This window comes from Corvus moneduloides, chromosome 1, assembly GCF_009650955.1.
Source record: "Corvus moneduloides isolate bCorMon1 chromosome 1, bCorMon1.pri, whole genome shotgun sequence".
Classification (NCBI taxonomy): Eukaryota; Metazoa; Chordata; class Aves; order Passeriformes; family Corvidae; genus Corvus; species Corvus moneduloides.
In genome coordinates, this window is record NC_045476.1 from 129,674,081 (window position 1) to 129,690,448 (window position 16,368).

Here is a 16,368-nt window from a genome sequence, read left to right on the forward strand (position 1 = left end):
TGGAGCTCCCAGTGTCCCAGCAGCTGAATGAAGGATTTCAAATACCTCTCTGTTGGCCCAGTAGTCAGTTTCTCTGAGGAAGTTCACATTTAAATAGAACATCATTAAAAGACAGGGTAGGGGTGAGTAGACCACATACCTGTGGTCATGTGTCCAAACAACACAAACAGGTTAAAACAGCTTTGAGAAATGCACCTGATAAAAACTTCCCTCGCACAAGCTTTGATACAGACTGCACAAGGCGGTCCACAGACATGGTGCATTAGAGACACAGAAACGCTCCTCACAGTGATACCTGTGCACAAAGTGGTTTTGGGAGGTAGAATTCCCTCCTGCCTTTAGAGATTAGAGTATGGGAGGAGAGGGAGAGTGGCATTAGGGTGTACTCTGCTCCCTACGCTCAGTCATATGCCCTGGGTCCAGAGACCAGACCTACCCCAGGAGCCAGTGCAGGCGTCACCTCCTGCGCTGTGCACACAGCCACACACAGACCGACACACACACGAGCTGCTCCAGGACACATCCGCAGGGCTCCTGGCTAATGAGCAGCATGAATCTTCATGTGGAAGTTGTAATCCTCCTGCTCAGGGAAGTGCTGGCCACACACGGAGCATGTGCAGCCCTTGTCCTTGCTGTGTGTGCGCCGCACGTGGCTGTCGTGGGCCGCGTGCGAGGCGAAGGCTTTGCCGCAGTGCTTGCACTTGAAGGGCTTCTCTCCCGAGTGCTGGCGGATGTGAGTGCGCAGGATGCTGGACGCTGTGAACGCCTGGAAGGGCAGGGATCATCGGAAAGGAGATGCAGTTGCAAGTAATTTGCTTTCACATGTGTCATCCCCGCCTTCAGCTAACCCAGACCCCATCGAAGCACATTGCCCTCAAAATTAAGTCCTGAAATAGCTCACATCCTCAGGTGACTGGAAAAAAGAATGAAAACTCCCAGCAACGAGGAATCAGAAGGCAACAGCTATTGCTATACGGATGTGGCTGACTCCATGGAGACAGATGAAGCTCAGAGAAAGATTTCTGACCAAAGACACCAGTAAATATCTTCTGTATGTCAGAGGTAAGAAGTCAATACTGCCCTAATTAGCTTTGCAGCTCCTTTATGTTTGGGAAACAAAATGCAGGCTTTCCTTTCAGTTCTTATTTTCAAAGATAAACCCTTTGACTGTCTTGGGATTCAGCTGCTAAAATTCATCCATTCAGTCCACATACACCTTTTACAGGCTCATTTTCCCTGCTCCATCATACTCTGCTCTTTCTGCAGGCAGACTTTCCAGCCTGTTCCCCCACCACTAACACGCACACTTGAGTAGCAAAGTCATAAAGACTTCTCCTACATTTGGGGATAAAACCCTCACATCAAAATTTCAACAGGAATGTTGTGAAGTTGCCCATGCTTCCCCCATTTTTTCTTATCCAAAGAGAGACAATTTCAGGCCCTTTGCTATTTGCAGACCACAAAAAATAAATACTCTGTAGTAAGTTTTCACAGCAAACAGCACTACATCTCAGATGCCTTTTCACTTGCAACCTTAGAGCACAAAAAGATCACAGAGTCCTATACATAAGCCCTTGGAAATGTATATCAAGGGCCAAAATATGTTTTAGGGAGAGAATAGTGATGTTGACCCGACACTGTTCCTTTCATCTCACAATGTTGCCGAAATAAGTGACCACTGCTTTCCAGCAAAGGAGCTGGAAAAGCAAAGCCACTGTTAAGACGTAGAAGAGGAAAAGAAGTATCATAATTGCACAGGAGGAGCAGGTGAGGATTCATTAAAACAGACCCTGGTTTTCCAGCCTCAGAAATGATGGCTATGTCCCAGGATAGCTGCATCCAGCAGCCTGAGGACTAATAGTTTAATCTGATCCAATCCACAGCAGTCCAACCAGAAATGGCTGGGGGCTGGTCAACTGTCCCTAGAGATCTCTTTACAGAGCAACCTATAAAGCTCTGCCACCTCCTTTTGTGATCAGAAGATTAAGGATGATATTTCACCCTAAACTCTGCCTACAAGTGTGTTCGGGATCATGGGGAGACAAAAAAATATAATAGCCAAAAGGAGCTTCCTCTAGGATTCTTCACAGCATAACACTTCAGCTTTGTGTTAGTCCAGCCAGTCACAAACAAACTTGTAGCTCTACAAAATCAGGAGCAGGTTACCACTGCTTGTGGGACTTCTGCATTGCATGGACAATCCATGGCATCTGAAGCCCTACCAATACTCACCCAGCAGCAGCCTGTGCATCCACATGCTGTCTGCTGGGAGAGCCATCAGAACTTCCACAGGGAGAGCTCACCTGAATCGTCCCTGCTGTGATGGGCAGTAACAGCAGAGGACATCTTTGATCAGGGCTGCATGGTTCTGTTTGTGTTCTTTTTAAGTGAAACCTCCATGCCCAGCTGCCCATCAACAGCCCTGATGTTACAAGGTAAGCCTGCACAAATTTATATTGTGCAGGTTCAGTTTATAGACCAGATCTGTTTATTGCCATCCAGAAGCAGTGTCACTAACACCAAAAATTACCTGTCTGATGAAAAAGTAGAATACTGGATCTAGCTGCATGCCTTGGATGGTATTTGAAATGCTCTCAAGCTTTTCTAGACCTTATTTCTGCAGCAGATCACTGAGCTGGGACGAGCCACAAATTCCATGTCAGATGGAGACCAGATCCTGTTTCTTCAGTCTCATCCAGCCCTGTCACTTTACCTCACAACTGCCCAGAACAGACACCCACTTATCTGGTTACCACTCAAATACAAAGCATTTTCTTGAAAGAAAAAAGAAAGAGCAGCAGAGGACGGAGGGAGGCTTTGCCTTACCTTGTTGCAGTAGACACATTTGTAGGGGCGCTCCCCAGAGTGAACCCTCATGTGTTTGTTCAGGCTGGAGGACTGAGAAAAGCTCTTCCCACAAACAGAGCACTGGGGGGGGGGGAAAAAGGAATAAAGTTAAAAGGAAGCATGTAATGGAATAGTTAAGAAAAAAAATTAAGTATGTGGATGATGTGCACATTTTTTACATATATCTATATATGCACATATATTTATGTATTCATGTGTAAACACAATAGTAATTTTAAGCTGCAATAATTTGAAATACCTGGAAGTTTGGTCTTGTATTAAGAACAAATTTAGGTGCATATGCATACATACACACATGAAAATCATGCAAAATCTCAAATAATTTGTGTTAAAATTGTTTCAATAAAAATTATTTTCTTCAGGAAAATATTGATCTTCAGCAATAAAAATATGAAAATTTTTGCAAAATCATTTAATAAAAAAATATAAATCAAACTCCAGTTATTTTTCATTCCTAAAAGACAAACTTCCTAAAGAATAAAATAACCTTAAATCGACCAAGGCAAGGGAAAATGAAAAAGAAAGGGATTACATGGTATTTAATACCTCATATTTAATGGAATATTTTTATCTGTTACTAATTCCATGCAGATATTCTGACAGTGCAATAATGCCATTTTAGTTATAAAATACTTTCCTGAAAAAAATCACATTGTAGGATGATGTATAAAACAGGTATTTGGAGAATTTTGAGGACAGATTTAACTGTGCAAGTTCAAGCAGTAGGACTTGCCCTTCCCAAGCTTTTAGAAACAGTCTGATTTTCCATTCCCAGTGCTGCTAGAGAAAACTGGTGCTAGAAGCAAGGTGTTTGGTGGAGATGAGTAAAGTATCTCAAAGATTTGCTTTCATCAGTTGAAAGTCTGCTTCACATTGAATGTAAAACTTTTAAGCCCTGTTTGGTTCAACAGTCACAGACACAGCTGTGGTCAGTTCTCAGACCGAGGGGTGGGGTGTGAGAAACAGACGTGAGACATCTCTCTCCTCATCCTGCCGAGCCAAGCACCTCTAAACACAAGTTAACCCCCCACACTGTGTAAGAAAAAGAGCAACATTCACATGCAAACACCCAAAAAGCCCAGGAGAAATTTTGTTTCTTTTTAAACTCTCACTGAGACTGTGGGGTTTATTTTCCTAAGCTAAATCCATTAAATTTCTTCAACCAAGCTTTGTTGAACATGACAAGCTCTTCCTGTAAAGGCAGAGCAGTCCCACCAGGAAACTGCTGGGGAAACTGGAGGAGGAGGAACATTGTCAGCATCTTATCTGGACCAAAAAAAAGACTTATTAAGTCCCCCCAGAAGAGCCAGTGACTGAGGAGAGACCCGGGAGCAGGCTCACCTTGTGAGGTCTGTGCTTTTCGTGAACGTGGAGAATGTGGATCCTCAGCCTGTCTCTTTTTTCAAAGGATCGGTCACAAAGGTGACAAGGAAATTTGCGGTCCCCCTGGTCCACGCAGCGGGTGTACTTGAGGTGTTTGTCCCGGTAGTACTTGTAGGCAAAAACTTTGCCGCAGCGCTCACACTTGAAGCTCTCCCCGGCTTCTGTACAGCAGAAGGGAAAGTGCCACCTCTCTGTTACACCACGGCAGAAGGGATTCACTTCAAATCTGCATCCTTGTCAGAGCTAGGACCCCTACGGGGAACTTTAAGTCTCCAAGAGGGCAACAACTGTAAATGGATGCTGGCGATATCATTAACAAAATACGTGCCGTGACTCCTGAACGTTCGCAGTGCTCCCCTTGCCTTTTTAACGGAGGGGAACAAACTAGAGCCTACGGTCTGCTAAAATTATTCATTTTAGCTACTAACTTCAGCAAAAACAGGATTTCATCCTTGTATCTCCATAAATAGCAAGAAAACATATGAAAAAACAACTCAGAGTCCCACACAAAAACTTCTGCCCATATGGAACCATTGCAAGATATTTCTTGTCAAGAATTGTCCGTAAATTTTACCTACCATCCCCCCCCACAAAAAAAAAAAAAAAAAAAAAAATTGCACACCTTTTCTATCGTTTTCAAATAACTATCGAACAAAATAACAAGTTTATTTGGCTTTTTTTTTGGTGTGTGTATTTCAATTCATTTTTAACCGCTGAATTTAGGAAAAACACTGGAAATTTTTCAGACGTTTACACATCTTTTTCTGTCTTTAATAAAAGTAGCTTTAGCTTAAACCTTGAGATGAAATGAACCATTTAGCATCTGTCCAAATTAGACACTTCAATACAGCAGGCACAAAATTTTCCATGCCAAATTTTCATGCCAGTTTGCTTCTCTCCCTTTCTGCTGCACCCAGCTGACCCATCCCTTCCCTGCTCCAGCTCTTCCCGTATTGGCACAATTCTGTTTTCTCCACACATGTTTTGCTTATAAGAACATCATACTTCCTGTACATTACAAGTAGAACTACCCTTCCCCTCACCCTGGCGTAAGTGCATTTGGCTTTCTTTTGCAAGCAATATTGGCGTTACGGGATCGGAACGACTTCAGCCTGCCTCATTTACTGAGAGCGTTAATTACACGAAAGTCAGGTGTGCAATCGTAAGATGGAACAGGACCAAAGCTGGAATAACCCCGAAAAGCCCATCTCGTCCCAAAACGGGACCCTGAACAACGGCGCTGCGGGGCCGAGGCAAGCTCAGCCCAGGACCACCAGATATTTTGCAATCGTCAGAACAAACAACACTTTAAACTCTCCGAGAAACCGCGGACTGGGAGCGGACTGCCGGCGGAAGAAAGGGGAGCCTCTTGCTCCGCGCTGCCGGCAGCCCTCGGTGCACCCCCCGGACTCCCCGGCGCCGAGGGGAAGCTTCTGCTTCGGGGTGCTGGATGCTGCAGGAAGGGGCGGCCGGGGATCGGCTCCCCGGGAGGGCAGACAAACCCGAGGGACCGGGGCTGCCGGGCCGCCGCCCCCGCGGCAGAACCAGTCACCCACCACCGCCTCATCGCAGGGTCTGGGAAGCCTTTAAAATAAAACAGCTGGAAAAAAGTGATGCCTGTGTTTCTTTACCTCGTGTGAATCTAATCCCGGCCAGGCACACGTCCGTCGGAATAAGGGGTAGTGTCACCCAAGGGGTTGCTGGCAGGCTCACCTTCGGAATGCTGCGGGGGTTTCTTCCCCTCCACCATGCCCTTCAAGCTGATGGGGATGCCCAGGAACTGCACGTAGCAATCGCCGTACCACACCAGCAGCTCCTGCTTCGGGAAGATTTCCTTGCAGCTTTCGTAGAAGATTTGTCCCTGGCACTGGATAGCCGTCAAATTCTGCTCCTCGGGGAACCTGGCGCAGTTCACCAGGGACATCCAGTTGCCAGCGGCGCCCTTCCCGTCTATGAAGTGGCTCAGGCCACCGTATTCAAAGATCTGGAGAGCAGAGAAAACAGGATCAGGTTTGACCGACCCTTCCGCACACGTCCCGCTCCCACCACCCACACTGGGCCGGGCCCCTCTTGCAGGCTACGATAGACGGGAGGCTGAAAGCCTCGCCCCGGTCCCGCGTTGGGGCTGCGGGGTGAGCCCGACGGTGCCTCGGCTACCTCCCACATCAGCGAGTTGTCGTCGTAAGTCTTGATCTCGCTCGTGTTGACCACTTTGCCTTGGAAAGGGCCGAAGCGGACTCCTTTCGGGATGGGGTCCGTACAGAAGACTCCGAGCTGAGACACGTCCCCGTAGGCCACCCGCAGCACCGCGAGCCCTGCGGGTGACAGGGGGCTGAGCGCGGCGAGGCGCGGGCGGGCGCAGCGCGGACGGTCCCGGGCCTTACCTTCGGGTAGCTGCAGCGAGTCGCGGTCGAGCGGCGGGGCGGAGGAGTCCGCAGACCCTGCAGAAGAGGAATCCCTCTTTCAGCACGGCACCGGCCCCCAGGAGCAGGTCCTACCTCCCCGACAGAGGCCGCAGACTGAATCACCCGTGGCTTTTCCCAGGTGTGGGCTCGTAACGCAAGAAAATCACAGGGAAATAAAGTCCGACGAGCCCCCTGCGATGGTCCTTGAGCCTGGCTGCCTGCATCCCTTGGGACTGTCCCCGAACCCTCCCGCACACTTGATTGTGTGGGAGCGCAGAAGCGACCTGCCGCCCGATGTCACCCTGTGCGCCCCTCTCGCCGCCGTCGAATACCCCCTTACCCGAGCTGGCGGGGGACACCCGGAGCCCCGAGATGGCGTGGAGGTTCCCGGTCGGCTGACTGCTCCGGAGGGCCCCGTACAGCACAGCGTTGAGCTCCTCTTCGGTGAAGTGGTACCTGTAGCTCTGCCCCGCCGCCCCGTCTGCGCCCGGACTGCGGGCAGCCCTGCGCGGGGGGCTCGGGTAGGGCGGCGAGAGCAACCCCGGGGCCCCCGTCCCGAGAGCCGAGCCCTCACTGGGAGGGAAGGGGGCCGGCAGCCTGGTGTAGACAGGCAAGGGGAGGCTGGGGAAGGGCTCGGGGGGCAGGGGGGGTGGCTGGCTCAGGAAAGCGGGGACCCTGCTGAAGGTGAAGGGAGGCAGAGGCGGGGAGGAGGAAACCAGCCCGCCCAGGGATTTCAGGGGCTGGAAGAAGTCGGGTGCCGTCTCGAAGTACTGGGAGGGAGGGAGGAAAGAGGGGAAGTAGGAGGCGAGGCCGGCGGGGCTCATCCCGAGCGAGTCTCCGCCGTCTCCGGGGACCGACTCGCCAGCCAGGGACAGAGCCATGTCGGGAAGAGCCGGGCGGGGAAGGAAAAGAGGGATCTGCCGGGAAGCGGGGGGGCAGACACCTGGGTGGTGCCGCCGCAGGGTCCCGCTGCGGGGCGGGGGCGCGGGAGCCGCCGCTCTCTGCCCTCCGCCGTCGGGGCGAGCGGGCCAGCCCCAGCCTACCCCCGCGGCTATATCGGCCCGAGGAGCGGGGCGGGGAGGGTGGGCACGGGCGGCGGCCCCCGCCCTGGGGGTCACACAGCCCCGGGGGCGGACTGGGGTGCTGGTCGGGGCAGCACCCCTACCCCGGGGCGGAGCCACGGCTACTCACGGAGCGGCCGGGCCGCCCCTCCTCACGTCGGTGCAGGGGAGGGGAGGGGAGGGGAGGGGAGGGGGGTGGTCCGGCCTCCCGGACCCACCTTCCCTACCGCCGGCTCTGCCCGCCGCCTCTCCAAGCCCCGGCCCAGGGCCCCGGCCGCAGGCTGGTGGGCTCTGCCTCTCCCCAGAGCAGGAGGCCGGGGTGCGGGAGCGCTGCTCCCCACGGATGACCGCCTGCTGCCGGAGGTGAGGGTTCTGCGGAGCAGCACGCAGGGCTCCCACACAGTGTTTTCGGGGGTTGCAGGTGTGTGGTTTGAATATGGAAAGGCAGAAAACACCTCTGAAACTCCACTGGCCTGAGCACACAGGAGCAGCGCACTCTCAGTCCCTGCAGGTTCCACGGACACTGCTGAAGTGCTTTTTACTCTAGCCTGGGGCTTCCTGTTAGGTGCTTAGCAGAACACTGGGCTTCTGCTGGGGTTTTCATGGCTCCATGATCAGGCCTATGCCAGCACCTGCCCAGGATGGGACCAGAGGAAGACACCTGGCCCTTGCCTCTTGCAGAGGTGCTAGGTGATTCCCGTGTCTGTGGTTTCATCCCGGGTTTTTATAGGGTTTCTCCTGCCTTCCTTCCAGGTGGCTACCTGACACAATTGCAATGAAAAGGGGACTTGGAAGGGACTGCAGGATCCTAGGGGCCCAGGTGTTCACTTTGCAGAGTGTCATCCCTGCTGGTGCAGGGAGATGGAGAAATCCTCAGCCCAGAAATAACCCCATATAGGGTGTGTTACTGCAGAGCTCCCTCCTGAGTAGCTCACTCCAGCCTGGGTGACACCGCACCTGCAGGCATGGAGGGAGGGGACAGGATGGGCTCTGCTGCACTGTAGAGAGCCTGGGGACTTGAACCCATGGCTCTCTCACAGAGAAAGGCAGCAAAGGCTTCCTGGAGCACAGCATAGCACAAGCAAAACTGCACACAGACACAGCTGGAGTGGGGAACACAGCCAGGCTTAGCTCCTGGAGTTTTAGATGCCATTTCAGTGATTATATTTGGTATGCTATAAAAATTAATTAACATAGCTCCATGTGATCCTCTCTAAAATATTGTTTTCACCCCAAAGAAGGGATGCATTAGGAAGCACTTGAAGCAGCCCCAGAGAGAGAACCCTTGGCTCCAGACACAGTCACTGCCTGCACTTGACCAGAGGTGAAGCCATCTGTTCAATCCTGATTTCTTATCTGGCCTGAGTGAAGTGCTCTGAAACAGAGTTTGAGAAGGAATCACCGGCTGCCTGGGGGAATGAGGACGTTCAGCCCACACTCCCTCAGGCACTGCAACTCCTGCTTACCACAAGCTTTGATTTGCAACCTCCCTTTATTTTTTCACTTAGGATATAAACACTAAGACAGCAAACACAAGCACACAACCCAGCTGGAGAGAGACACAGAGCTGATCCTGGCTCTCTCAGCTGCCAAAATCCCTCCCATAGCCAGTCCAACACATCTCTGTCCCCAAAGCTGAGCAGAAACATTTCTGTAGTTTGCATTACATGTATTGGGCTAGTTTGTCTACCTACAACCTCATTCTCCATCCCAGCCTCTGTCAGACAAAAGTACTGGATACACCACGGAAGCTAATACACACAGGTCTTAAGGAGAAGGTAGGAATCCAGCCTTCTACAACTTGCTTGAGATAGTCCCTTAGCTTAAATGGCCTGATTTTTCAGTTGTCTTTTTTGGTTTTAATTTTTTTTTTTTAATTTTCTCTTCTTTGTGCCAAACCTCTGTTACTGGTAAAACAGAATTGATGCTGCAATGCTTTTGGAAAAGGCATTTCAACACGACTTTATTGATGCATCAGTAGCATAAAAGTAGTACTAGCACTAATCTGATTTACAGGAACAAGACTTTGAACTCTGATTGTACAGAAAAGTTTGAGCTACAGTTAGAATTTAAGTGTTGCCAGATAATCTGGAATCTTTTGACTATGCTGTGTCCAGGTATCACAGCAAAGGACGAGGGAGAGGGACTAGGGGAGGAGAGATGCTCACATTAGAGGTTCAGGAGAAATGAAGTCAAGTAAGTACAACATGAAATTTTAAAATTCTCATCATTAATTAAATTGTAGACACGACCAGGAACAAAAAGTTTCCTTTTTCTAGAAGCCTGATGACACAGAATCCAGGAGAGGAGAAAGGCTTGAGGCACCCTTGCCACTATACTGCAGCTAAATCTTTAGATGCTTTAACATCTTCTAAAAGATTAAAGGCATTTAGTGTATTAATAAAGTCATGACCTCGGGGAGAGACGTGGGGGAAGCAGAATTGCAGCCGTGCAGATGCACCCCCCACAGTCCAATCAGCCCTGTGGACAGCCCCAGCTTAGAGGGCCCCCCTTCCCTGATTTTATGTCTTATTACAAAGTAATCAGAGAAGTCTATTAGGCTCCCTTCCCCACTGCAGGATTTTAGGGTGTATTCCTTCTTTGCAGTGATGTGGGGATGCATGTTAAAGACAAGCACCAAGGGACATCCCTGCAGGCTGCTTGCATAGCATTCAGTCGCCTCTCAGTTTGATCATGAGTTCTTCATCAATTTTATGCCCATTCTGCATCTCCCTTACTCCAGGTTTAAAGCAGTCTGCCTCCTACACATTCCTGAAAACACAATTTGCACCTATGAGCATTCTCGTGATCCCCCAAAGACCACAATGCCACAGCACACCCTGATGCTCATCTTCCCACTGTGAGCTCCCTGTGCCCCAGCACCTACACTGATACCCAGCTGCAGCACGGACATGGGAATCCCAGCAGTGGCACCAGATGCTGTCATGAAAATAACCTGAACTGCAATTTCACAGAATCACAGAATTTAGATGAGGTCAGAACAGAAACAGTTTATTGCTATGGCTATAGAAGAGGATAGGTAGCAGAAGAGCAACTGATTCTGCTGGTCAGCTATTAAAAAAGGGGGGAAACAAGGTGATTCAGCTTTCCTTTTCTTGTATGTCCTGGGTTGCAGTGTATTCTATTACCATCCCCATGAGCTGTTGAAACCAGGTGGGGCAGTGTTTCCTTGCCTCCTCCCCCCAGACTATCTTGCTGTTAATGGCCCATCATTGTCCTGCCGCATGACTCACAGATAACTCCCTCCGGACTATCTTCTGTTAATGAGCCTAATCAACACTTGGCCTCATGACTCATCACCCCATTGTGAGATGCTCCACCCAGAGGGAGGAACCAAGCATCCCATCGTGGATATAAGCTGAGGCTGAACACCAGAGACACGGGCTTCCCACTGGATTTCCAGAGGACAGGAGCTACACAGCCACCACTGGACTTCCAGAGGAAGAGCAGACTGTTTCACTACAGGATCACTGCTTCAGAGGACTGCAGCCACCATTCTACCAGACTGCTACCACCACCCTGCCTAACAGGGTGTCAGGTTGTACCTTGACTCTGTCAGTTTGATAGTGTTTTCTTTTACCTTTTTTTTTCTCCTTTTCTTTAATTTCCATTAAATTGTTATTCTGACTTGGTGCCTCCCACTGGTTTGTTTTCAAACTAGCACATAATTTGGCGCCCAATGTGGGGCAGCTCTGAGAGAAAGTCAGAATTACAATTTTGTGTTAACGGAAACCTATTCACCATGGTGCTCAGCTTGTCTATGTGGGTACTGTATCTTGCTCTCTATATTTTTCCTCACATGGGGAACTACCTGCCTGTAGTATTACTCCTGTTAAAACCAGGGAATGGTATGAGAATTGCTTTAATGGTTTATTATGTCTACAGCATAATAACCTGTGAGGCGATGAATACCATTCGGAGTATATACTCAGTTTTGTTTGGCTGTCCTAGTCTGGGCTCCTATGTCTGGGATCTCCTCAACAATCGCACCCAGCCCCTGGTGGGAGGAGTAGAGTGGTTTCTTCCAGCCTTTCAGGCCAGGCACAGCAGTTTTTGAAAATATTGAATTCCCTCTGGATGTCAAAGACGGCATAAACTTGCTGTCAGTTCTGCTTTGTCTTCTCTGTACAGCCTGCACCATGTACACCATGCTTAGAATCAGAGCTATGGCACAGCATCCTCAGGATGAGGGAGGGAAAAAGAGCAGAGCAACAAACACCACGCCTACGCAGACTGACACAGAGGAGAAAGGAACCAAATGCAAAGCAACAGCGTCCATGTCTACGCAGACTGTCACCGAGGAGAAAGAACCCAGATGCAAGACAACAGCGTCCATGTCTACGCAGACTGACACAGAGGAGAAAGAAACCAAATGCAAAACAACAGCGTCCATGTCCACGCAGACTGACACAGAGGAGAAAGAACCCAGACACAAGACAACAGCGTCCATGTCCACGCAGACTGACACAGAGGAGAAAGAACCCAGACGCAAGAAAACAGCGTCCATGTCCACGCAGACTGACACAGAGGAGAAGGGAACCAAAAGCACTGTCAGCGTCCCCACGCAAACCATCACTGAACCAGAACAGCCTAAACCGATTGCAGTTGCCCCCGTGCAGAAGAAGAAATCAAAAAGCAAATCAGTCCGCATAGTGACTGACGAGGATGCAGCAGGACCTTCGCACCCAGCAGAAGAGGCAGAGCCAGAGATCATCACTCGATCACTATCCCTGGGTGAGCTGCGTGACCTGCGGAGGGAATTCACCCGCCAGACGAACGAGTCTATCCTGACCTGGTGTCTCGGTTTTGAAAGACAGGTGTCTGCTAAGGAAGGCAGAGGCCCCCCTTGAAGTGGCAGATATAACCCCTTTTCCCTCCAAGTTATTATATTTTGAAATCAAGAGCCTTTAGGCGAAGATGTGGGAAATAGGAATAACAGTTCTTTACTATATATATATATATATATATATGTATATAACCAGTCAAACAAAACAACAACAACTATGGCAGTAACAGCAATCACAAACCCAGTGCCAGCCTTCTCGGCTGTCAGGCTATTTCCCCTCGGGTGCAGTTCCGCTCGCAGCCGGCAGGGGCGCTGGCGGCTCCCGGTGAGCAGGGCAGGTGCGATGGTTCCCCCGCGGCTGCAGGGGGCGCTCCGGAGCGAGCTCGGGACACACGCGGCACCGGTGCCCCGGGATCCCGGGAAGGGATGGAACAAAGGCTTCACAAACCGCTGGGCAGTTGATCCCGGGCTCTCAGGAACAGCAGGCTGGAACGGCAGGGACGAACGCAAATCCCGGGTGGCAGACGAGATGTATCCAGATGGGAAAAACCCACGGAGGCCCAGGCAGGCAGGGCGAGCAGGGCTACAGCGTAGCGAAAGCTCGAAGCAGCAGCGGAGCAGGGCAGCCACAGCTCGGTCTCCAGCAGGGCAGGGAAAGCGGCTTTTGGGGTCCCGGCGTTGTTTCCAGCAGGAAGAAAGAACGGCCAAAAAGAAAGAAGCAGCAGCTCCTTTCTCTGCAGCTTCTCTCCCCGGACGCTCAGAGCGAACTGAACCCACACCCAGGTGTAGACAAAGGAGTAGCCAGGTCCGCCCCACTCCCCTTTTGTCTTTCTTAAGTACAGCTATTTGTCCCCTAGCAACATGCATATGGGAGAAAATTCCTTTAACAGAGAAAAAAACAGACTAAACTAAAACCCCAACACCTGGCTGCTCCGCATCTGGGACGCTGCAGCCAATGACACCATTCTGGACGGAAGTGAGGCCAGGCAACTGGGATCTCTGTCCCGGGATGTGGTCATTGACCAGGGGATCGGGAGAACCCAAGAAACCCTCAGCCTCTGGCGGCGACTGCTTACAAGTGTAAGGGACAGGTACCTTTGTAAAGAAGACCTCCAGGTGCACCAAGGAAAATGGAGCACAATGGAACAAGGTATCCGGTGCCTGAGGGAATTGGCTGTGCTGGAGATCATTTTCTCAGAAGATGAGAGATTTCCTAAGAGCCCAGATGGTGTCCAGTGCACGTCACAGATGTGGCTGAGGTTCGCACGCCTTGGACCAGAGATATACTCCCGTTACCTGGCAACACTGCAATGGAGGGAAGGCGAGGACAGGGTGGGCGTCTTGGTGAACAAACTGAGGATTTACGAGGACACCGTCACAGCCCCGTTTCGCACCCATGTCTCATCCGTGGAAACAAGTCTTTTGGCTGAGCAAGTCCGGAGCTTGATTGAAGAAGGCCATCAGAAACTGAAAAAAGAACTTAAGGAAGAGATTTACCACATCCCACCAGAACCAACAAGAGTCTCTGCCATTAGGAGCCGGCGACCCCCAACCAGGGAGAGAGGATACACCCCACGAGGTAATCTCTGGTTTTTCCTTCGGGAACATGGAGAAGACATGAGTAAGTGGGATGGAAAACCCACCTCCTCCTTAGCAGCTCGGGTACGTGAACTAAAAAGAGGGACAACTACCACAAGAAGCGCATCTAGAGTCAACATTGCTCCGGTCTCCCGCACACAGAACTCCAGACGGTACCGGAATGATACTATGACCGATCCTCTTGAAGGGACCTCAGGAACGTATTCACCGGAAGGGAGCAACATGCAACATGACCAGGAATAGAGGGGCCCTGCCTCTAGCCAGGTAGAGGAAAGGGAGAATCGGGTCTTTTGGACTGTGTGGGTCCGATGGCCTGGCACATCTGACCCACAAAGATACACGGCTTTGGTTGACACCGGTGCTCAATGTACTCTGATGCCATCAAGGTATGTGGGAGCAGAACCCATTTTTATTTCTGGGGTGACAGGAGGATCCCAGCAGCTGACTGTACTGGAAGCTGAAGTGAGTTTAACTGGGAACGAGTGGCAGAAACACCCCATCGTGACTGGCCCGGAGGCCCCGTGCATTCTCGGCATAGACTATCTCAGAAATGGATATTTCAAGGACCCAAAAGGACATCGTTGGGCTTTTGGGATAGCTGCTGTGGAGACAGAAGATATCAGACAACTGAGTACATTGCCTGGCCTCTCTGATGACCCCTCTGCCGTGGGACTGCTAAGAGTTGCAGAACAACAGGTGCCAATCGCCACAGCAACAGTGCACCGTCGGCAATACCGCACCGACAGAGACTCTATGGTTCCCATCCATGAGATGATTCGCAAACTGGAGAGCCAAGGGGTGGTCAGCAAGGCCCATTCACCTTTCAACAGCCCTATATGGCCAGTGCGTAAGTCCAGTGGAGAATGGAGGCTGACGGTGGACTACCGTGGCCTGAATGAGGTCAAGCCACCACTGAGCGCCGCTGTGCCAGACATGTTGGAACTTCAGTACGAGCTGGAGTCCAAAGCAGCGAAGTGGTACGCCACTATTGACATTGCCAATGCCTTCTTCTCCATTCCTTTGGCAGCAGAATGCAGGCCCCAGTTTGCTTTTACCTGGAAGGGTGTGCAATACACCTGGAACCGACTGCCCCAGGGGTGGAAGCACAGTCCCACCATTTGCCACGGACTGATCCAGACTGCATTGGAAAAGGGTGAGGCTCCAGAACATCTGCAATACATCGATGACATCATTGTGTGGGGAAACACAGCAAAGGAAGTGTTTGAGAAAGGAGAGAAAATCATCCAGATTCTCCTGGAAGCTGGCTTTGCCATCAAAAGGAGCAAAGTCAAGGGACCTGCCCAAGAGATCCAGTTCCTGGGAGTAAAGTGGCAAGATGGACGACGTCAGATTCCCACCGAGGTCATCAATAAGATCACTACGATGTCTCCACCGACCAGCAAGAAGGAAACACAAGCCTTCCTAGGCGCCATAGGTTTCTGGAGGATGCACATTCCCGAGTACAGCCAGATCGTGAGCCCTCTCTACCTGGTTACCCGCAAGAAGAATGATTTCCACTGGGGCCCTGAACAGCAGCAAGCCTTCGCCCAGATCAAACAGGAAATCGCTCATGCGGTAGCCCTTGGCCCAGTCAGGACAGGACCAGAGGTGAAGAACGTGCTCTACTCTGCAGCCGGGAACAATGGTCCGTCCTGGAGCCTCTGGCAGAAGGTGCCTGGTGAGACTCGTGGCCGACCACTGGGATTCTGGAGCCGAAGCTACAGAGGGTCTGAAGCCAACTACACTCCCACAGAGAAGGAAATCTTGGCAGCTTATGAAGGAGTCCAGGCTGCCTCAGAGGTAATCGGCACTGAAGCACAGTTGCTTCTGGCACCCCGACTACCGGTGCTGGGTTGGATGTTCAAGGGAAAGGTTCCTTCCACGCATCATGCCACCGACACCACATGGAGCAAGTGGATCGCCCTCATCACACAGCGTGCCCGTATTGGAAACCCGAATCGCCCTGGGATTCTAGAAATTATAACAAACTGGCCTGAAGGTGAGACTTTTGGATTATCTTCTGAAGAAGAGGAAGAGCAAGTGACTCGTGCTGAGGAAGCCCCACCATATAATGAGCTACCAGAGACTGAAAGACGTTATGCCCTCTTCACTGATGGTTCCTGCCGAATTGTAGGCGCTAACCGGAAGTGGAAAGCTGCAGTATGGAGCCCCACACGACGAGTTGCACAAGCTACCGAGGGACAAGGTGGATCGAGTCAGGTTGCAGAGCTTAAAGCCGTCCAGC

General features: G+C 50.9%; 1 protein-coding gene across 1 annotated transcript; it reads right to left on the reverse strand.

Annotated features, from left to right (window-relative positions):
* Positions 1–538: 538 nt before the first annotated feature.
* On the reverse strand, positions 539–7,537 carry PRDM14 (PR/SET domain 14). The gene is made up of 7 exons (XM_032108594.1): positions 6,997–7,537; positions 6,636–6,692; positions 6,409–6,566; positions 5,965–6,235; positions 4,210–4,412; positions 2,827–2,928; positions 539–766 (listed from the first exon to the last, which is right to left on the reverse strand). Exons 1-7 carry the CDS (start codon positions 7,535–7,537, stop codon positions 539–541), a joined length of 1,560 nt encoding a protein of 519 aa, XP_031964485.1.
* Positions 7,538–16,368: the final 8,831 nt, after the last annotated feature.

Excerpts from the sequence above, each read along its gene's own strand:
- PRDM14 (XM_032108594.1), bottom strand. The coding sequence starts at position 7,537 with ATGGCTCTGTCCCTGGCTGGCGAGTCGGTCCCCGGAGACGGCGGAGAC. Across the intron at positions 6,567-6,635 it reads CTCGCTGCAGCTACCCGAAG|GGCTCGCGGTGCTGCGGGTG; the intron begins GTAAGGCCCGGG and ends TGTCACCCGCAG. Across the intron at positions 2,929-4,209 it reads AAAAGCACAGACCTCACAAG|TGCTCTGTTTGTGGGAAGAG; the intron begins GTGAGCCTGCTC and ends CCCCCCCCCCAG.